This window comes from Anser brachyrhynchus (genome assembly GCF_964034855.1).
Source record: "Anser brachyrhynchus genome assembly, chromosome: 27".
Lineage (NCBI taxonomy): Eukaryota > Metazoa > Chordata > Aves > Anseriformes > Anatidae > Anser > Anser brachyrhynchus.
In genome coordinates, this window is record NC_137720.1 from 5,736,766 (window position 1) to 5,758,107 (window position 21,342).

General features: G+C 66.7%; 2 protein-coding genes across 5 annotated transcripts in view; one reads left to right on the plus strand and one right to left on the minus strand.

The window, feature by feature from the left end:
- RPS10 (ribosomal protein S10) overlaps positions 1-21,342 on the plus strand; it is a 129,861-nt gene that overhangs the window by 106,414 nt on the left and 2,105 nt on the right. The window contains exons 1-3 of one of the 2 annotated variants that reach the window (XM_080569208.1): positions 18,166-18,321; positions 19,072-19,221; positions 19,605-19,776. In XM_080569208.1, coding sequence (XP_080425334.1) covers positions 19,072-19,221; positions 19,605-19,776 — 322 coding nt within the window. In that variant the 5' untranslated portion in view covers positions 18,166-18,321. Of the gene's footprint in view, positions 1-18,165; positions 18,322-19,070; positions 19,222-19,604; positions 19,777-21,342 lie in introns of those variants that run through there. The other variant, XM_080569209.1, reaches the window with a different exon arrangement.
- PACSIN1 (protein kinase C and casein kinase substrate in neurons 1) lies at positions 899-16,460 on the minus strand. Of its 3 annotated transcripts, none has more exons than XM_080569178.1 (10): positions 16,335-16,460; positions 5,758-5,890; positions 4,865-5,021; positions 4,529-4,764; positions 4,288-4,443; positions 3,823-3,998; positions 3,421-3,541; positions 3,203-3,324; positions 2,732-2,925; positions 899-2,384 (listed from the first exon to the last, which is right to left on the minus strand). In XM_080569178.1, exons 2-10 carry the CDS (start codon positions 5,818-5,820, stop codon positions 2,275-2,277), a joined length of 1,335 nt encoding a protein of 444 aa, XP_080425304.1. In that variant the 5' UTR covers positions 5,821-5,890; positions 16,335-16,460; the 3' UTR covers positions 899-2,274. The 3 variants fall into 3 exon arrangements, with proteins under 3 accessions (XP_080425304.1, XP_080425302.1, XP_080425303.1); XM_080569176.1 differs by lacking the exon at positions 16,335-16,460 and adding an exon at positions 12,095-15,215; XM_080569177.1 differs by lacking the exon at positions 16,335-16,460 and adding an exon at positions 6,259-7,054.

The window sequence follows — 21,342 nt, forward strand, 5'->3', positions numbered from 1 at the left end:
CCAGCGCTGCAGAGAAGCAGGTGAAATGCTGAGAAAAATCCTTTTTGTCCTTTCACATGGGGCTGTTTCACTGCTGCTGCTCTCAGTGGGCGCGGGAGCAGCGCTGCGCTCGGGCAGCCGGCACCGCAGGGTTTCTCCCCAAGCCCTGGCTGCTCCAGCCCATAAATAGGGGAAAATCCCATTCCCCCACCCTCTCCTGCTCCCTCCACCCCGCTGCATGCAGCTGCTGCTATTTCCCAGGGTGGCCCTGGCCCTCCGGGCATGGGAAAGGGGCTGGCGACCACAGGTTGATTTTCCCAAGGTTTTAAGGCTTGTAGCAGGGCTCTGCCCGCTGTGCCAGCATCGGCTCGCTGCTCTGGGGCTTTCCCATCTCCCGTTTATACTGGGAAGCACTGGAAAAGTGGAAACTGGAAAAAAAAACTGGAAAGCCCATTGCCTTTGCTGGCCCTGGGGATGCTCCCCAAAAGCCAGTTTACCTTGAATCCCCCTATGGGCTTCTCAAGGCTTTGCCCGGTGGGTCAGGTCACCCCAAAACAGCTGCTCCCCCCTCCCGCAGCCCCCCAGGACCCCAACCACGTGCATGACACGGGGTTTTCCCCAACCCCGTACCACCAGCCCGCTGCTCCCCGGGCCCTTTCCCAGCCAAACCCAAAGGCAGCGCCTTCCCCGCAGGATGCCGCACGCTCAGGACCGAGCCCTGGTCCCGCAGCACCCCAAAGCCTCAGGGTCGGGGTACCCCTACCTGGGGCTGCCTGGGATGTGGCTGGGTTTTGGGGGGACGAGGGGGGTTCGGGGGCTCGCCCCAGGCTGGGGTTTGGGGTCTGTAACCCCCAGAGTTGCCTCCGGATCGGCGCACGCCACCGAGGACCCAGACCCGGAGAACGCTTACAGAGCTCGGTTATTTTCTCTTGCTGCTTTAGTTGTTGTATCCACGGTAATACGATCACAATATATATATATATTATATATATACTTCTTAAATTACACAAATAATGTACAAAAAACCGGGGTGCATTGCTGAGACAGGTGGTCGGTTAGGTTTTTTTTCTGACTTTTTTTTTTTTTCTCTTGTTTCCCATTCGCGGACCTGGCAGGGGCTGGCGGTGCCCGGCGCTGCGCTCCCTGCTCCCGGGGGAACGCCTGGTCCCTGGGGCCAAAAAAATTCGCCAGCCAACGGAGCGGGCAGGCGAGGAGAGGGGGGGGATACGTGGGGAAGGCATCGGCGTCGATGCTGCTGAGGGTGGTGGCGTGGAAAAAAAGTCGATGATCAGAGAAGAGGGGTAGGGGTGAGAGTGCTGTGCGGGGGGCACCCATGGGTGCTGAGGGGCTCCGGTCCATGCTGATGCTGCTCCCAGAGCCCAGGTGCAGGAACGGGGTGAGCCTGGTGCGTGTCCCCCTGCCCCTGCTCCCGTCCCTCCTGTGCAAGACCTCAAGAAGGGGTCGGAGGGGACGGTCCCCAGCGGGTCCCCGCTATCCCGGGCTGGCTGCGGGGTGCTGGCGGCAGCGTGGGGCTGCGGCGAGGTCCTCGGGGAAGCGGCAGCGCTTTTAGGATCTGGTTTGCCCGGGATAAACGCCCTTGTGGAGGCCGCTGCTGCTCCCTGCAGCGCAGGCAGGGCATTGGCTTGGAGAGTGGTGGCGGCACCCGGCCACGAGGAGGAGGAGGAGGAGGAGGAGGAAGCTGGAGAGATGCCACCAAGCTCCATGCTGGGGCTGGTCCCCCCTTGCTCGGTGCCCCTGGGTGGGGGCAGGAGGGGACGTTGGTCCCCTTCCTTCGGGGATGGAGGATGACTCGGGGAGAACGCGGAACTGACAAAAAAATCGACGGAGCAAAACCCCGTTCCCTCTCATTTTCGGGGGGGGAGCGAATTAGGTTGGTCCCAGGAGCTTCAGCGCCGTGCATTTCGGAGCGGTTGCGGCCAGTCGGGAGGCGGCTCAGGATTTCAGTGTCTGTGACAGCCACCAGCCAGGAGCTCTCACCGGCTGGGCTTTGAGATCTTGAGGTATCGGCTTTTCGCTCGGCAAATCAGCTAACGCAGCGCGGACAACGTCATCTTTCGCTTCACGTTATCTTAGAAGAAGAAGAAAAGCGGCTATGCAAAATACTCTTCGGAGACAACTCTTAAAAAAATAAAAGCTTGGTCGGAAAATATGTCTGAATCTCTAACTGTGAGGGGTGACGGACCGGACGGCGAGACGGCTGGCTGGCTGGCGGAGAGATGAGACAACGGAGGGTGGATTTATCTGCGGACAGCGACGAGGAGCACACCACAAGACTTAGATTGCCTCCACGTAGTTGGCGGGGTAGAGACCTAGCTGCCCGTTGTCCAAGCGCCCCTTGCACCAGCCTTGCTCGTCTTCTTCACCCAGCTTGGTTAGCTCATCGCCTGAAGCGGGAGGTAGAGAGGTGAGAGCTCGTTGCGGGCGTTGGGGCCTCTCCTTCCCCAAATTTCTCCCCCAGATGGGGCTGCTGGGGGTTCTGGGACTGATCCTCAGCAGGTTTGCAGGGCGGAAAGGCAAGGGGTGCCCCATGAGACCTCACGTGCCCTGTCCCACCACCCCTCCAGTCCCACCCTGGGTCGCGCCTTCCCCTCTCTGCCAAACGCCACGTTTTTGAAGAACCGGCATAACCCTGACACAATTCGGGGCACTTTACACCAAAAAGCACAGCCGTGAGACCCGCAGCTCGGGCGGACGCCCCGCAGGACAGCCCAGCGCCCGCGAGGCTCCGCACCTGCTTTGAAGCTGAGCTCGTCCTGCTCCTGCCCGTCGTAGTCGTACAGCGCCCGCACCCGCACGCCCTTCCCCGCCGAGTCCTCGTCGAAGGGGTTGGTGCCGCCGTTGGCCTCGCTGGCGTTGAAGGAGTTGCTGCCCTCATCGTCGGACCACTCGGCGCTGTAGGTCTGCCCGCGGTCGTGGCTGCTGACGCTGGGGGGGTGGGGGGGGAAAGGAGAGGGGATGGCGGGGCGGGCGGGCACCGGCCGAGGCCGAAATCCGGATGGGCGCTGCGGATTTCCCGAGCTTACGGGGAAGGGGGGCTGGACACCAGTCTAACGGCCAGCGAGACGTGGAGGGAGGATGGAGCAGAGCGGTGGCCGTCACCAGGGACATCCCACCCGCCTCGGGTGTCCCAGTGGCACCAGGAACGTTTGCCCAAGCGAGTGCTTGCTGCATTTGCTGTGTCCCTCTCCCCGATGGCCCTCACCTCCCGCGCTCGCCCGCCGACGCGCCGGTCTCGCCCGAGCTGACGTTGGTCAGGGTCACCCCCTCGCCCTTCTTCATCTTCTCCTTCCTCGTTATCGTGTGCGTCAGGTCCGGGTTCCACTCCTGGGAGCACAAAGCACTCACGCTCAGCACCCCGACACCATGCGGGGGGCAGCTGGTACCCATTTGGGGGGGGAGAGAGGGGGTTCCGAGCCTCACCTCGAACTGGGGCCAGTTCATGGGCATGCCGGGGCCACTGGTGCTGCGGAACCACCGGAGATCCTCCTGCGCGTCCGAGAGGCGGATGGTCTGCTCCAGCTCCCGGTAGACGTTGGCGTAGCTGCGGGGAGAGGCGAGGGGTGGGGGGGCTGCGGGGATGGACCCCTCCTGGGGAGCCCTGGTGGTGGGGACGAGGTGGGGAGATGCCCCAGGCCGTGGCACCTCCGAGGGGACAGTGGGGGACGCCGCCCTGGCACCTCTTGGTGCCCACAGCGTTGGCCAGAGCCCCCTGGTATCGCAGGGGATGGGTTTGCCTGGAAGCACCCGGTCCCTCCAGGGCTTGGTTTGCTTTCTGGCCCTGTCACGGGTGTTTTCTGCCCAGGCAGCCAGGGGGACGCCTACCTGCTGCTCTCAGCCAGGTTCAGGTGCCTCTTGATGTCCAGCAGCACTTCCTTGAGGAAGTTGAGCCTCTTCTCCTCGAACTGCTGGCACTGCTCGAAGACCTGCTCCATGCTCTCCATGTACTGCGGGGTGCACTTGTTCAGCTCGTCCAGCACCTTCTCGTACTTCTCCTGAGTCTGCAAGGAGCAGGGGGGGGTGCCCCAGTTACACCAGCACCCCGAGAGCCTCCACAGGGCAAAATCAGCCTGGTGGAGGGAGAGACCTTGCCCCAGCAAGAGGGGCAAATCTCTGCCCTGCTCGCACTCCCCCGCCACTTCTTGTGCAGATGCATGGGGACAGGAATAGGGGAATAAATGGCCATAAATGGGAATAAATGGCCATGAATGGGGAATAAATGGCCATTTCTGGTGCCCGATGCTGTTTGAGCCCGGAGCTGAGCTGCCCCGCGGCGCTGCTGGCTCGCACCTTCTGCACGTCTTGCTTGCACTTTTCCACTTTGTCCTGGAGCTTCTTCTGCTGCTCGGGGGTGTTGGACTGGTCCGCCTTGCTGTTGGCTTCCCGGGTCATGGCCAGCTTCTCCTCCTTGCAGGCCAGGTGGTAGGCTTTCTTGGCCGTCTCCAGCTGCGGAGAGAAGAGGGGTGGGGGGACGTGAGGACAGCAGGGACCCGGGGGTCCCACGTGTCCCACGCCGCGCTTCTCCTCTCACCTCCTTGAGCTTCTTGGCCCAGGGCTTCTGCGCTTTCCGGAATCCGTCCTCGGCCTCCTTGGCCTCCTTGAAGCCTCCCATGATCTGCTTGTGGTAGGCGTCCTTCTGCCAGTTCTTGACCTTCTCGAAGTCGTCGTTCAGCAGGCTGTTCTTCACCTCCTGGTGCAGCTCGCTCACCTTGTCCGCCTCCGTCATGATGGCCCCCCACGCCCTCTCCAGGCTGCCGTACTGGGGGCCTGGGGGTGCGGAGGGGACGGGTGAGCACCCCCCTGCGGCCCCGACCCCCCTCCGGTGACCCCCGGGGGTCCCGGCTCCCCGCCGCCGGGGCCGCGGTACCTTTCTCGATCAGCTGCCTCCACCGCTTGGACCAGTCGGTGAGCTGCTGGGCGTAGGACTTCTCGATCTTGGCCCTCTCGTGCACGCAGTTCATGAGGTCGTTGCAGAGCCGGTGCCCGTCATCGATGCGCTTCACCGTGCGCTTGTAGTTCCCCACCTGGCATGGGGACGGGGACGGGGACAGGGGTGGGGATGGGGATGGGGAAAGGGATGGGGAGAAGGATGAGGATGAGAACAGATGGGAACAAGGGTGGGGATGGGGACAGGGATGGGGATGAGGATGAGAACAGATGGGGACAGGGCCGGGGACAGGGATGGGGATGGGGACAGGGACGGGGACGGGGACGGGGATGGGGATGGGGACGGGGATGGGATGGGGATGGGGATGGGGATGGGGATGGGGATGGGGATGGGGATGGGGATGGGGATGAGGAGAGGGATGGGGCCCATTATGGGGATGAGAATAGAGATGAGGACAGGGACGGGGATGGGGAGAGGGATGAGGGTGAGAACAGATGGGGACAAGGATGGAGATGGGGATGGAGATGAGAACAGAGATGGGGATGGGGAGAAGGATGAGGATGAGAACAGATGGGGACGGGCATGGGGATGGGGATGGGGATGAGAACAGAGAAGGGGATGGGGACGGGGACAGGCAGATGTGGGAGCAGTGACCGGGGGTGCCCCAGGGGGGTGCAGCGATGGAGGTTTTGCTCCCAGCCACCTCCTCTCCGTCCTCTCCCTCCCTGAGGGCTGGTGGGGCAGCACCTCCTGCAGCCCCCCCCAAGGACACCGCAGCAGGGACGCCCGCGCAGGGCTGGATTCGGGAAGGGAGGGCACAGCCCTGGGTGGTGACGGCGAACGGGGACAACGGGGGGGTGGCCGGGGCTCACCTCCCAGAAGCTGTCAGTCGTTTCCTCGGCGGCCGCCGCCGACTCGTCGTAGGAACCCGACATGGCTCCCGGGGCGGCCTCGGCCGTCGGTGCGGGCGCTCGGTGGCTCTCGGGCAAGCAGCAGCCTCATGCACTGGGGGGAGCAGAGGGGTCAGGGGGGGCCAGCAGCCTCGCAGGGCCGAGCAGAGACCCCCAACCCTATCCCATCCCACCCCACTGCATCCCCATCCCCATCCCCTGCGGCGCCACGGGGTGAGCACCCAGCTTCAGGGGACGGGGAGGGGGACAGAGCCATTCCAGCTCCCCTCCTGTGCCCCCCGCAAGCCCCCCCAAGGTGCCATGCAAAACCCAGACCCTCCGCAGGCATCCAAGCCCTGCTCGAGCCCCAGGGTTTCTTATGCAACGTCTGGGCAGGCAGAGCCGCCGCAGAGCCACCGAAACCCTAAAACCTCTCTGCTGGGATGGAGAAACGAGGGGAGGGATGCGGGGGGGGGTCCTTACCCGGTGGGGGCTCTGGCCCGGCCACTGCGCATCCCCGGGGGAGCCGCCGAGTGGGGGGAGCGCAGCCGGGAGAAATTCTCGTCCTGTTATTCCAGCCTAATCCGTCCTGATCTACAGAAAAACGGCATCCCCGTGGCGTCACGTGGGCCTGCTGCATGGCTTAACCCTTTGCCGCTCCGCCCGGAGACGCATTTTTGGGGCTGGGGGGACGCCGGTGGGGCCGGGGACTTGGCCAGCAAGGTGGCACCGCACGGGGACGGAGAGGGGACCGCGGGAGCCACGGGCATCGCTGCGACCCCTCCTGCCCCGGCTCCGGGCAGCGCTCCCACGGGAAGCGCTGGGCTTGTCCCGCCTGGCGTCTGCCACCAGGGTGGCAAAAAGCAGCCCAAACCACCCCAGTTTTCCCCAAAGGGGCTGCGGGAGGGGGGATACGGCCACACGGTGCCACGCACCATCGCAGCCGGGTCACATCCTGCCCTTGGGAGAGGGTGATGGCCGGGTGGTGGGGGGGTGCACAGGGTGCCACCCATGGGACCCAGCCCGCTGGGTGCCCGCTCCCCCCCCGGCTGCGTGCTGCCGGCCCCGAGCAGCCGTCGGGTTCGGGGCACGGAGGACGGGGTGCCGAAACGGTTACTGGAGCGCCGCGGCCGGGCTTGCTGTGCTGGAACTAACAGAGCCTCGCAGGGATTTAGTGATATAACCACGAATCCCACCAATCCCCGCGCCGCCCTCCCCAGACGGTTAAAAATAAACGCGTGACTGTCCCTCGCCCCGCCGCGGAGGCGCAGATGGAGGGGACCGCGGTGCCGCCGAGCGCCGCCAGCACCGGCCCCGCGCGCCCGGCGACGCGCAGCACCCACCCGCGCAGCACCCGAGCACCCCTGGCACGGCCACCGCCCTCCTCACGGGCCAGGGTCCCCGACCTTCGTGCCCACCAGCCGCGCCACTGCACCTCCGCGGGGCCCTGGGGTGTTTGGGGCCGCTCTGGGGTTGTGTTTCTGCTTCTCCAGCTCTTAATTTTGTCGCAGAGGCTGCGCTGGCAGCACGAGGGCATCCTCGGGGCGACGGGGGTAAGGGACCCCATGGAGGGTGCACGGCCCCGGCTGGGGGGGTCCCGTGGGACCCCCGGGCACACGAGGCAGTGGGGCCGTGGGGCACTGCGGGGTTTGGCTGCCGCAGCTTCGCTCCTCGCTGTGATCGGGTCCGAGCCGCAGCTTGGGGGTTATTTTTGGCTCTGCATCACTTCTACAGCTCACGCTGCCGCCTTGGTGCCTCTCTCACCGCCGCACGCGCACGCAGCCGTGCACGCACACCCGTGTGCCCCTCCACGTCCCCAAACCCATACAGTCCACCCCGGCCCCGTGCCCACCGCCCCGGGCAGCCTCGTGGCCCCCCAGCCACCCTGGCCCCACATCAAGGCAGCAGGCGGTGATGCCTGGTGGCCGAGCCACACTGTGGCGAGCTGCCAGCCCCAGCTGGGTGCCGCTGCACCCAGGGCAGCAGGGGGGGGCTTCACTTCACCCCCCCCACAGCTGCTGGAGAGGAGCTATGGAGGATTTTGCACAGCGCAACAGTGAAATTTGTCTCAGCTCGTGCCCACGCGGAGGCTGGCATGTCCTTGGGTTGATCCCACAGCTGCCAGTCCCCCTGCGCGTCTCCATCCCTCCTGGCACCCCGCTCGGTGCTGAGCGCTGCCGCAGCCCGCCGACGGAGCCGCTGGCATCGCAGGAGGTCTCTGCCCCCGTGCGGGCACCGAGCTGGCAGAGAGGGGCCGGGGACGCGGGCGCTGCTCCCGTGCAGGCAGGAGGCTGCTGCAATGCAGAGGGCTGAGGCTGCCGGTGCCGCGGGCACGGGATCTGGGCGTCCCTGCACCGAGGGATGCGGCCGGACCCAGGCTGGACCTGCTCGGCCCGGGCAGGTTGAGGCTGGAGGCAGGTTGGTTGCTCTGCCTCCGGCGCAGCCTCGCTGAGACGCGGCCCCAGCCCCACTGCAGCCAGGACGGGGCACGGCACGGGGAGGTGGCAGCCGTCTGCGTGTGTCCCCATCCTGCCCTGCTTGCTGGGGGGGGCAGGAGGGGCTGTGCAGCCTCCCAGGGGTGGTTTTCCTGCTGCGAAGAGCCCTTTGCCAAAGCAGGATCAGAGCGACGCGCGGCGAGGAGGGGAGCAGAGCCCAGCCCGTGTCCCTGTCCCCATCCCGCCCCAGGCAGGGGGGTTTGATCTGGTGATAACGCAGAAGGAGCCGGGGCTGAGCCCTGGTGCAGGGCTGCGAGCGCTGACAGGGCTGGGAGGAGAGGCGGTGACTAATTCCTGGTGAAAATACCCAGGGAAGGGGGGAAGCCGCTCTGGCAGCTGCGCTTGGTCTGCAGGAATCAGAGGGACGGCCCCACACGAGCAATAACAGGGCTCGGTGGGGCTCTGTCCCCACCTGGGGCTGGGTCGGGTGCAGTCCCTGCAGGGCTGGGATCAGCCCGATGGAGGACGTGGGAGCTGCTCTCAAGGTTTTGCTCGATTTTGGGAGCAGCCGAGGGCTGTGCTGGGCCCCGGAGCAGCTCCTGGTGGCGGGGACAGACCCGATCTCCCCCCGCAACGTGGGCTCATGATACGGCCGGGTCCCCTTCGCCAGCATTTCAGAGGAGCCGAGCAGCACCCGGAGCTCTCCGACACCAGTCCCTGAGCCCAAACCAATGCCGTGCAAGGAGCCGCCTCGGTGCAAATCCCTCCTGCAAACCCCACGTCCCAGCTCCAGCGCAGAGCCCCAGCCCCACGGCCACCAGGGCGCAGGGACCCTCGCCTGCAGGAGCGCGTGAGCCGGGGCCGGGATGCCGACCTGCTGCGTGCTGCTGCCTTGTGGCTGCTCGGTGGCTCCCAGCAGGGCCATCTCCAGCAGCAGAGAGCTCAGGCAATTGGAAACGGACCAGCTGTCTGAGCTGCTTTCATTGCAATTAAACTCCGAGACCCGGCAAGCCGAGCAACACCCTCGCAAGGAGCCGCAACGCGAGGTAGACGCCGTGTGCCCGGGCAGGGCCAAGGGTGCGCGCGAGGCTTTATCGCTAGGGGCTCGGGCCGTGTTTTAGCAGCCCCGGCTCAGGTGCTGAGCTCAGGGAGGTTATTTCCTCGCCCTCGTTGCAGCGTGGGGCTGGGCGTTGCTCTTTGGGTGGGCGCAGTGCCAGGCGCCACCGCGACACCCCGCCGCTATACCCACATGGGAACTGCCCACGGCGAGGACAAACGGGCACGGAGCAGCCGAGGGAGCCCAGGGCAGCGCCGAGAGCAGAGTCCAACTGCATGCAAAACCCACTGGGGAGCCCGGGGAGCACCATCCTGCCCGGGCCTGCAGCCCCGGGGCTGCTGCATCCACCGCAGGCGGGACCCAGCACCCTGGTGCTGTGCGTACATGTGCACCCAGCACCGTGGCACCAGCACCTTGGTGCTGCTCCTGCGAGCATTCGGGTGCAAGATCTCCCCCGCCCCCCCAGCACGATGTCGGGTCCTCGTGCAAAGCTGGTGCTGAGCTAGAGGAGCGGGTGCATGGTGTGCTGGAGGGTGAAGGGCTGATCGCTGCCCTCCCGGTGTCCCAGCACCACGCGGGGATCGCCGCGCACCCGCGGCGCAGGGGATGGGCTGCCGGGCTCTGCCCGCAGCATCCTCCGCCAAAAAGGGGGCTGGCGAGGGGAGAGGGGAGATGGGGTGGGGGGAAGCCGGGTACAGGGGGCAGCGGGGAGATGGGGGCTGCGGGATGGGGCCGTGTCCTCCTCCCTGTGCCACTTTGGGGAGCGGTGGCAGGGGTTTGGGGTGCCTGCGGGTCCCCGACCCAGCGGGGCTGCTCCAGGGGCTGGGCGCTGCTGATTCATGCTGGCAGCCGGCTCCACACCCCGAGCAGAGCCCAGGGCTCGGGGCCGAGCAGCCTGGAGAGGCGCGAGCACGCCGGGGAAGGCCTGAACGCGTGTCCGCCCCACTAATTATCAAATGGAGCCAAAGCCTGGGAGGGGGGGCAGGCGAACCTGGGCCCTACCCAAGCAGTTTCCTCGGTGGGAGCGGGCTGGGCGCAGCTCACGGCAGGGCTGCGCCCCGGCAGGACGGCTCTGGGCAGGATTGGAGCCCTGGGGCGAGCAGCCAGGCGGAGGGGACGGGGGGGTCCCCATGTGCCGGGTGCTTTTCCCTGGGGTTTTGGGCAGGGCGGTGCCACGGGGCCGGCTCGGCCCTGGCGCACGAGGTGGCTGTGAGGGCAGCTGGGGGCGAGGGGAAGGTAAAGGTTGGGAAACCTCCTCTGGGAGAGGCTCTCCCAAAGAACCCAGCGCAGGATGCGCCGGGGGCTGTGCCCTGCCCCAGTTGGAGTGGGGGGGGGCAAGCGCTGGGGGGGGTCCGGCTGCACCAGGGACTTGCTGCGCCCAGCTGGGGCAGGGCTCGGAGCTTCCCAAAACCCAGAGGGTTTGCGAAGGAGGTTCCCCGACCCCTGGACGTTACACGAGCCCCGTGTCCCACGGGAGGACACCCGTCTCGCTGGGCTGGGGGCTGCGCACCGTGGCTGCTGCCACGTTGCAGGACGGGGGAGATGCTCCAGGGCAGCTTCGCCTTCTGCGTGCTCTGCAGAAACGTTGCCCTTCCTCCTCCTCCCCCTCCTCCTCCACTCCCCAGAGTTATCCTGCTCGGCACGCAGGGCACCCATCAAAGTCTTCCAGGGATTTTTTACGAGCCTCGTGCAGGTTTCTGGAAATATGCGTGGCATTTGCAGATAACGCCGTGTTTCCCCCCCCGGGGGAGCTCGCAGCCGGGCTCGGGGACTGCGGCTGTGCCAGGAACGCGGACAGGCTCCGGGGGCTGCGGGGTGCGGGGAGCTGGAGCAGGATTATCAGCCCCACGCAAGGGGTCAGGCCTGGGGAAGGGAAACTGCTCCGAGCCTCAGCTTGCGGGGTTTCGACCTGCCTGCTGCCTCTGCAGCTTTTCTCAGCCCCCCCCTTCTTAGCTCGCTGCTGTAAACAAGGGTGCTCCGACTCTCGAGGGGGGATTTTTGCGGTCCCAGGAGCAGGGGTTAGGCAGAAATCCCCAAATGAGGTTTGCAGTTAATCCAAGAAGCAGCAGACGATGGTGCTGGAGGGTACGGTGGTGCCGGAGGGTACGGTGGTGGTGCTGGCCCCCTGCTTCTGCATCGGGGAGGGGGGCAGCCAGAGCATGGGGTGCTGGCTCAGGGGGGTCCCATCCCCGTCCCCTTGGTGGGACAGGGCCGGGGCTGGTGGTGGTGGGAGGTGACCGGGGCCGAGCCTGGGGCCGGGGGGGGCTGCATTCAGCTGCCTCTGGCGGGGGAAGGAGGCTTGGGGCCAGAGGGGGCTCAGCAAGGGGGTAGGAAACGGGGGGGGGGGGGGTGTTGGGGGGAAGCAAAAGGAGGCAAAAGGAGGGGTTTTAGCAATGGGGTGAGGCGCTCAGTCGGGCAGGGGGGCAGCAGTGACAGGAACAACCCAAGTCCCCGCTGCTGCCTCCTCCTCCCCCCCCCCCCCGTGTGCAGCTGGGGAAACTGAGGCACGAACCTGGCAGCGCCACCGAGGCAGTGCCCCCTGCCCCAGCACCCCCCCGGACGCGCGCCGGGGCTGAAGGTCACCCGCGTGTCCCCCCCCCAGCTTGCAGAACGGACCCGGGGACGCCGTGTCCTGCCTTGAGAGCGGGCTGCGACCCAGCACCATCCTGCCCGGTCCCTCGCAGCACCCCCTCCGCACACCCCCCCAGACCACGCAAGGCACCCGGGCACCCCGCGCCCCCCGGTCCCCGCGGGACACCCCGCTGCCCCCTTTTCCCTTCCTAGGCCCCCCCCGCAGCCAAAACCCGCCCGGGGGGCTGCCGCTTACCTGGGCCGGGCGGTGGGGGGGGGGGGCTGCGAGGGTCCGGGGGTGGGAGGGGGGGGTCAGGGAGCTCGGCGGGATGGGCGCGCTGCGTTGCGCCGCGCTCAGCACCAGCCGGGCAGCGGCGGCGTGCGGCCGCGGGAGCGCGCCCAGCCTGCAGCCTCGCGTTGTCAAGACAACGAGGGATGGAGCCGCTGCTTGCAAAGGTTGCAAAAATCATCGGTGGACACCCCCCTTCCCCCCCCAGCATGAAAACACCTTGGCCTGGTGCCCCCCTCCCCAACCCCGCAGCGGGTAGCAGCAGGGTGGGCGCTGGCTGCGCCTTTGCGTGCGCCCCGGGGGTGCTGCAGGAGCCTTCCAAGTGGCCAGGGGGTGCTCAGCACCTGCTTGCCGGGGCGCCCTGCTGAGCGGGGTGCCCTTGGGGTGCCGTGGGAGGCAGCAGCAGGGTGCCACCAGCTCGTGCTGGGTGCGCACGGGTGCTCAGCCCCGCTGGGCCAGGCTCCTTTCCCTCTTAGGCTGCGTTTTTTTTTTGGGGGGGAGCTGAGTGAGGATCCTAAAGGCATCCTCGTCCCGCTGCCCCCTGGGGTCCTTGCGGCCCGTGCACAGGGTGCGGGGCAGCAGGATGGGACGGAGCGGGGCGCCCCCTCCTCTCCTCCCCCTGGGCCCTGCAGGGAGGGCTCCAGGGCTGAGCTCCCGCAGAAACAAAACCCCAAAAAACGCCTCCGGGGAGGCAGCCGATGCCGCCCCCGCACCAACTGCGCCAGCTGGGAAGGGGCTGGCACGAGAGGGGGCGAAGGGGGCTCTGCGCCCCGCAGGGTGCTGCCCCGGGGTCCTGCCTCCTCCCAGACCCCACAGCTTGTCCCCGGGGGTCTTATCGCGGGGTGCCACGTCCCTAGGAGCCTGTGCCCGTCACGGCCGGGGTGCCGAGGGGCTCTCCAGCTCCCCGCGCCTGCGTTTCCCCCCAGCTCGCGGGTGATGTCAGGGAAATTAAAAGCCAGCAGGAGACGAGCGGGTCGAGCCGAGTAACCGAAGCCGCCCGCAGGAGCTGCAGTAAGGAGGCTGGCTGGGGCCGCGTCTGCCCGGATCGGGTTGCCCGCAGAATGCGACCCGGTCCCTCGAGGCTCAGCCCGGCTCAGCTTTCCCCTAACGAGCGCTTCCAGTCCCTAATGAAGCTCGCTGGGGCTCGCCGTGCTCCTGAGTGCCAGCCCAGCGCGTCTCCCCGCCTCGCAGCTGGCCAAAAAGGGCCTCGTGGTGCTGTAGGGCTGGCAGCAGCACCGGGAGAAGGCAGAGCCAGACCCAGGAGGGCCGGCAATGGGGGCACCTCGGTGCCTGGGGGGGGTTCCCTCGCCCATTTCGGCTCCTTCGCCAAAAACACGGCCACCACAAACTCCTCCCAGCGGTTCCCATTTCCCACAACCTCTCCTTTCCCCCACGAGTTCCCTCGTGGGAAGCGGCGGCCAATATTGGCAGGAAACGAGCCTTGATTTATCGGGCCGTTTGGCACTCCGCAGTTACGATTCTTGGAGCGCCGTGGCCAACCGAGGAGCAAATTATCCCCGGCCGTGCTGCCAGCAGCCTGCCCGGGCGGCCCCGGGGCGAGCGGGGTCCCCGTGGGGCCGGGGGATGCCCCGCAGGCAGCGCTGCGTCTCCGCAGGGGAGGAGAGAAATGCTTTTCTGGGGCATGAACGCCAGCCTTTGCAGCGCGAAGGGGGGATTTTCGAGCACCGCATCCTCCCGTCTGCCGCCCCTCGGGTCCTGAGCCCTTCCCTGCCCTCCCGCTGCCGCTTCCCACTCGGTGCAGGGGGCAGGAGGTGGTGTGGGTGCCCCTGGGCTTGCCCCGTGCCCAGGGCTCGCCCCCACCACGGTCCCAGGAGCCCCCCCCCGGCTTGCTGGGAGAATGCGAGCACAGGGCTATTTTGCATCTGTAATTAGCAGCGGAGGATAATTGGCCCCTCTGCAGCAATTACGCAGAAAAGCGAGCCATTGTGGAGAGCCCGGGCGCGGGGCAGGTGCTGCCAGAAACCCGGCTCGCAGCGACACAATCCCCTTTTTGTCTGCAGATACCCAGCCCCGCGGGCACCCTCCGAGCCCCATCCGGGGCAGGGGCAGGGTCGGGGACATAAAGGCTCCATTTTTCCTGGGAAAACGCCTCGCCGCACGGGGGTCGCTGCCTCCTTCCCCTGCTGCTCGGCCCCACGGGGAAGCTCCCTGCTCCAAGGCTCCTCCGCGAAAACAACGGCAGGACTCGGCGTTTGCCCTGGCGTTGCACAAATCCCGGCCCCGGTGGCTGCCCCGCCGGGGACAAAGTCTGTCCGTGCCGTTCCCAGCGCCGTTCCCACCCCGGGGTGCCCACGCACGGCCGAGGAGGAGCAGCGGCAGCGGGGGACTGGGGGGTCCTGGCGTGGTGCAGCCCGCACAGAGCCAAAATCGGGCTGTGGCTGCCTGCGGCACGTGGCCCCGGTGCCGGCACCTTCCTCCTGCGCTGCTGCTCCCGGCGCCGTCCCTTCCTCGCCCTGCCCGCATGCACGTGGCGAGGCGATGCCCGCCGGCTGCCCAGCCTCACTCTCCCCGATCCTTTCAGGTAAACGCAGCCGATCCTTTTAGGTAAACCCCGGGGGCTGCAGCCTGGCACCGCGGGGAGAGGCAAAGCCCCAGGAGGGGACGGGGCCAGGCCCAGGGACATCACTGCAGGCACCCCCGGGATGGGCTCAGCGCCGTCACCGGCAGCTGATCAATTCCCCTCGGCGTTTCTAATCTTCTTCCCGAGCCTCTCCTCTCTCTTTCCCAGCTCTCGTCCCCGAGAGCGAGCCGAGGAGGGCACGGGGACACAGCCCGACGATGCCACCAGCAGGGCCGCTAACCAAAACCATCCCTGGGGGAAGAGCTGATCTCCCGGCTTCTCGTTTCGCCTCCGCTGTGCGCTGCCAACCAGCCGCGTGCGGCGGTGCGGGGTCGCCGTGCCCCCCCCGAGCTTGGGGGCGCCCCGTGCCGCAGCAGCTGCCTTGCCCCGAGTTTTATGGCCGGGGCTCAGGGATACGGGAGCAGCTCGGGGGGGCTGCAGGGGGAGGCGCAGCTCTAATCCGTTTAGCGAAGCTCTCGCTTTGCCGTTTCTGAGGCAGGTGGAAGAACGGCGAGGAGGGGACGCGGGCAGCTCGGCGGGGTGAGCTCTCCCCGGTGGGTACGAGGGGCCTTCCCCCTCCATCTCCTCGGGGTGTCCCTGTCCCTGCTGTCCCAAAGGGGCAGAAACAAGGAGATAAAACGGGTCCCTTCGAACCCAGCCCGCCCCCGGGGCCGAGGGCAGGATGCCGCGTTTCTCCCCGGGCGGGCAGGGGGATGCCGAGCGCATACCAAGGAGGCAGGGGGGAAGGCGAGCACAAGCGGCCGCTTGCTCAGCACTGACAGCCCTGACAATCGCAGGCTGTTCGGGGCGGCTTTTTGGCTCCCAGCCCTCTTCTGTGCATTCACGGGGAGCTGGAGGGACCCCGCTCCTGGCGCGGGCTGGCCCGTGGGCTCCCGGCGGCGCAGCGGCTGAGCCACCCGCGGTGCCAGCCCCCAGCCTGGTGGGGTGAGCGCGGCCATCCCTGGGGTCAGCAGCCCCCCAGGATCCCCCTCATAATCCCCAGGATCCCCCCACAACCCCCAAGATCCCCCCGCAGCCCCCCCAGGATCCCCTGGGGGCCAGCAGGGCCGCGTGGGCTATGGGGGTGATGCAGCTTTTGCGTAACGCACGGAGCAGGGCGTGCGAGGGTGGGGATGTGCAGCGGCCAGGCCCTGTGTCCTCTGAGCCCCGAGATGCTGCAGAGCCTCTGTGTCCCCCCCAGCGAGACCCCCGCTGCCATTTCCCACCCGCCAGCAGCTCCCCAGGAGGTTCAGGAGGCCGAGCCCAGACCCGAGGCACCCCCACTGCGACCAGAAAAAGCTGGCGAGCCCAGACTTTGGGGGTGAACCCACGACAGAAAGCAAGCCCCGATCCTAGAGAAGTTTGGAAATTGCTTAAAACAAGGGGCAGCGAGCTGCTACGCCAAAATATATCCCCCTTCCCTGCCACGGGACCGTGCAGGGGCTCCCAGGGGGGCAGCACCACCACGGCACACGGGGACGTACCGAACCCCGGCATCCCGTCTGCTTCCCGGGGCCACCGCTGCCACCGTCCCCCACCGCGAGCCCCCTTCCACCGCCGCCAACCTCCCGGGGGCCTGGTGGGCTCCGTATCGCGCCGGGAGCCCCAGGGGACGCGTGCCGGTACCTTGGGCGAGCGGCTGCGGGGAGCAGGGGAGGGCGCGGGGCGGCCGCGGGGCCGCGGAGGCCGGGGGGCAGCGGGGGCGGCCGGGGCGCCGGCGGGGAAGCCGTCAGCTCCGTCTCGCTCGGGCTGGATCTGCACATTGGGAGGAAGGTCACGGCAGATGGGGAGGAGGGGGGTAAAGATCAGCACGGAGATTACCGAGGCATTTTTAGCCAGCCAATCGCCGCCCCGGCCCGCCGTAATGACTCCTTCGCAGCACAAGGTGAAAACGCTACCGCAGGAGCGGCGAGGAATAAGCCCAGGAGGCTGCGGGGGGGGGGGGTCCCGGCCTCCCTGCGGGCTGTGTCTCCCCACGCTCCTTCCTTCCCCTTCACCCTTTCACTCCGCAGCCCTTTTTCCCCGCTCTCCTCTCCCCGTGCAGGGAGGGCAGCCCCAAGCCACCACGTCTCCCCCCTGGTGACCGTGGGTATGGGGACCGCAGGCAGCCCCCGGGCCATGCAGGATGGATGGGGAGCACCTCGCTGACACCTGGACGTGGCATTTTTTGGGGCAAACAGGCGGCATTTAGGGCACAGGGGCGGGGAGCACCGTGTGCTGGCGCCGGTGGTGTGGGGGAGCTCGCTGGGCCGGAGGAGGAGGAGAGCGGGAGCGGCGCTGGCAGCGCTGGGCGTGTGTCCCGCGGCCTCCCCGCACCTGCACGTCCGTCCTGCTCCCCCGGGATTTACAGCCAGGGGTTTACAGCCCGGCTCCAAAGGGCGCTGCCGGTTCCTCCTCCCCTCCAGCCCTTCCCTGAGGGCAGGGCTGGTGGCAGTGGGGGGCTCGGGCCCACAAGGGGACCTGAGCACCGAGGCTCTGGGCCTCCCATTGAGGGGCTGCGGTGGAGGCAGGGAAGCCAGAGCCCCGCCACGAGCGTCCCCGTGTAGTGCGTCCCCAAGGAAAACAGACACGGTGGAGGTGAATCTGCTCCTCCCCACCGGGAGGCTGCCCCCAAGCACCCGCAGAAGGCTGCGGGAGCCTCCCGTGGGGAATGTTTCAGCCTCCCCAAATGGAGGCCGTGCTCGGAGCCCTGCCCAAAACCTCCCCTGCCTGGCTCAGCCCCACGGGCGGCCTCCCGCTGAGCCCCTCGTGCCGTACCCGGGCCAGTGTGGGGCGTACGGGCAGGGGTAAGAGCGAGGCCGGCCTCGAACACTAATCCGTGGAGGATGATCCCGGCCACCGGCACTGCAAATCCCATCGCTCCCGGGCAGGTGTGGGAGCCGCAGGGGCTGCCCTGGTGCTGGTGGGGCTGAGGGGCGAGGGGATGGGGGGCGAGGGGCTGAGGGACGAGGGGATGGGGGGCGAGGGGCTGAGGGACGAGGTGATGAAGGACGAGGGGCTGAGGGACGAGGGGCTGAGGGGCGAGGGGATGGGGGGCGAGGGGATGGGGGGCGAGGGGATGGGGGGCGAGGTGACGAAGGACGAGGGGCTGAGGGGTGAGGGACTGGGGGACAAGGCGATGAAGGACAAGGGGCTGAGGGATGAGGGGCTGGAGGACGAGGGGCTGGGGGATGAGGGGCTGCCCTGCACAGGGGGCAGCTCCTCCATGATGGAGGCTGGAGGAGGAGGAGGAGGCTGGTGGCAGAGGCAGGTGGCAGAGGCTGGCGATGGAGGCCATCGCTGAGCACCTGGCCCCTGGCACGGCCCCAAGGCTCTCCCCGTGTGTTTTTACTGGCGCCATCAAATATTTAACAGCCACGTTAGCGGGGGTGGGGTGGGGTGGGGGGTGTGACACTGGGAGGGGCAGAGACGCCCCAGGGGACGTTTACAATCAGGCACCGCGCGGGGCACCCCCGTTCTGGGGGCCTTCCCATTGCACTCAGGCAGCGCCGCGGACACCTCTCCCTTCCCCGCGTCGCTCATTCCTCCAGGAGGGGTCCTCCGGGAGGCCGGAAGCCGCCGCGCCGCGCACGCGCCCTCCTTTTCCGGTCCGGGCCCTGCCGCCGCCGCCACGGTGAGGCCGCGCTCCGGGCCCGCATCGGGCTCGCATCGGAGCCATCCCGGGGCGGCGCTGCGGGGCAGCCTCCGGGCAGCGATGGGGGGACGAGGCCCGGCCCTGCCGGGGGGAAATCGCCGGGATGGGGCGCCCCCGGGGCCCGATTTTGCGGGGCGGGAGGGCCCGGGGGCGGTAGGCCGCGGGTAGGCCCCGGGGGCGCGCTCCGGGAGGCCGAGGCGAGCCCCGAGGCCGGGAGTCCCTCTGCCCGGGGGTGTTTGGGGCGCTCGGGGGAGGCTCCGGTAGGGTCGGGGCGAGGTTGGGCAGCCCGGGGCCACGGGGGGGAGCCTGAGGCCGGGAGGGAAACCGGGAACCGGGGGATGCGGGGCGGGGGGGGGGAGCAGCCTCTGGCACCCACCGCGGGGCTGGGAGAAGCGCTGCCCTGAGCACCGGCACTGCCCCACCAGCCCCTGTCCCTTTTTCCCTCTGACAGCAGGTGGCTTAAACGTAGACTTTAACGTGAGGCTACGATTTAAAGCCAGAAATCCAATTTAGTGTTAAAAAGCCCGAGTTTGGGGTGCTGAGGAGCTCGCGTGCTGGATTTTAGTTCAAAAAGGCCTTTAGGAGACAATCTCCTGTGTTTTTTTTAGCATTAGGCTTTTCGTACAAACCACCACTGTGGTGGTTGTTTTATTTCTGGTAGATGTTCGCCACCTGAACATGTTCGTTTTGAACCAGCAGTGTTGACTCTCTGCCTCCCTCTTGTTTAAGATGTTGATGCCCAAGAAGAACCGGATTGCCATCTACGAGCTCCTTTTTAAGGAGGGCGTGATGGTGGCCAAGAAAGACGTCCACATGCCCAAGCACCCCGAGCTCGTCGACAAGAACGTGCCCAACCTCCACGTCATGAAAGCCATGCAGGTACGGAGGGGAGGGCGCAGCTGGATTCGGGCACGCGAGGCTGTGGGTGCTGTCTGGAAATAAATATTGTCACTTGTTAGCCAATAAACTCTGTCAGATGTCGCCTGGTGTTTGCTGTTTCTTTCCTAGTGCGGTTGTTTTCCCATTTTCTTGATTATTGCTATTCTCCCTCTACTTACTCTGCTGTTCTTCACAGCTACAGGTGTTTTTTGTGATCCCCAGCTTTCTTTTTTTGAAGCTGTGATGCTTTTGCGTGTGGTACCCTTATATTTTCTCACAAAACGGGAATAATGCTATAGTTTCACCTTGCATGTGCCGACTTTTATCTGTTTCCAGCTTTTTGCCCCCAGTAACTGGGAAATAACCGAGAATTCTTCCCCTAGTCTCTGAAATCCCGCGGTTACGTGAAAGAGCAGTTTGCGTGGAGGCATTTCTACTGGTACCTGACCAACGAGGGCATCCAGTACCTGCGCGATTACCTCCACCTTCCCCCGGAGATCGTCCCCGCGACCCTGCGCCGCAGCCGCCCGGAGACCGGCAGACCTCGGCCCAAAGGTAAATAAATAAAAGCTGGCTGGGAGGCGGCTGTGGCGGCAGGGGGGAGTGGGGAGCGAGGTGATGGTGTGGGGAAGCAGCTGGGTTCCGCTGGTTTCGGCGCAGACCGGCGTGAGTCGCTGTTGGTTTTGGGGTGCAGAAACGTTTTGGGGCGTGGGAACCTCGGTGGTTGGTTCGTGGGGGCACGGGTTTTGTTGCTTTCGCGTTCGGTGCTGGTGCGGTGGGGTAGCGACAAACCGGAGGGGGGGGGGGAAGGGGGCTGTGATGGGAGCAGGTGCTCGAGCCCTCTCGGAGGGTGCAAGCAGGTGGGATCGCTGAGGGCTCCGGCTGGTGATCTGTGAGGCAGGCGGTGCCCGTAGCTGCCGGAGGGCTCCTCGGAGCTCCTGTCCTCTGATGAATTCTCCTCCGGGGAGCTGCCTGGGGGGCTGCTGGGCTTCCAGGACTGCAGACGGAGGGACCAGGCTTGGGGTCAGCTGTAGCGAGACTCAGCGACGGGAAGCAAAAGCAGCGCGTCTGTGCGGGGCGCGCTTCACGTGGGGATTTGCCTGGTGCCTGAGCCCAGGCTGGCCGCTCTGGCTGCGTGCGGTTCGGGTGCTGTTAGGTGAGCTGGGTTGTTAAAGCCGCCTTCAGAAAGCTCCGCTGGGTGCGTGGGGCACACCAGGTAAGTGAGACGCGCTGGTTGTGTTCCGATTCTTCTCGGTGGGTTTTCCAAACCCCCGAGCGCAGTGCCTATCCAAGCAGGTGCGCTGCTCCTGCAGAATCCTCAGCTCGCCAGCGGCTGCCTCGCGGGCTTCTCCCTGCCAAACGTACCCCAAACCCACCCTGAAGCCTCTTGCGGGTGCCCGAGGTGTGTTTCCGGGTGGTACTCTGTCCAGCTCCCAAACAGCAATGTGACAGGAAGCTTGGGCTGCAGATCTGCCTGCGCTGCACGCGGGACACGGACGCCGCGCTTTTTCCCTGCGGATGCCCTGCGCCGGGCTGCGAGCAGCTTGGGAATCGTTCCGTCCCCTTCCGGGGGGAGCGAGGCTGTGCGGCCGGGCGGCGGGAAGAAATTTGGGGGCGTCGAAGCCGCTGCTCCCCTCGTTGGGTTCGGAGGTTGCTGCGTTCCAGGCTGGCAGTTGGAGCGGGAAGGATGTGCGCGTTGCTGGAGTGTGTTGGGGAGTGCTCTGCGAAATGCCTCCTGCTCGGCTTTCCCGGTGTGGAACGCGGGCTGTAAAATTGCCCGGGGTCTTTGGGGAGACCAAAACTGCCTGGAAACGTGGAGAAATGAGAGAGAAGAGAGAGAATCACCACAGCCCGGGCTGGCGGAGCAGCGCTGCCAAGTCTAGGGTCGAGAAATCCCCTGAGGCAGGAGGGAGCGGGTCTCCTGCCTGAGGAGTCGCCTCCTGCCCAGCGATAGCAGGGTTACGGGATGCCTCAGGTGAGGACTGACAGGGGAGGCCTGCGAGACAAAACTCCTGGCGGGCGATAGTTTGTGCTTCCTGCTTCTGAGCCGCATCCCAGCCCGGCCGGCAGGGACGGGTGCTGCGCTCAGGGCAGGGGCTGTGGGCTTGGGCTAGCGAGGAA

What these genes read in the sequence shown, in the direction of transcription:
- PACSIN1 (XM_080569178.1), bottom strand. Translation starts at nt 5,820, where the DNA reads ATGTCGGGTTCCTACGACGAGTCGGCGGCGGCCGCCGAGGAAACGACT. An exon ending in AACCTGGCTGAGAGCAGCAG is followed by an intron (nt 3,542 to 3,822) that starts GTAGGCGTCCCC and finishes CTCTCCCCGCAG; the next exon opens with CTACGCCAACGTCTACCGGG. An exon ending in TCGGCGGGCGAGCGCGGGAG is followed by an intron (nt 2,926 to 3,202) that starts GTGAGGGCCATC and finishes CCACCCCCCCAG; the next exon opens with CGTCAGCAGCCACGACCGCG.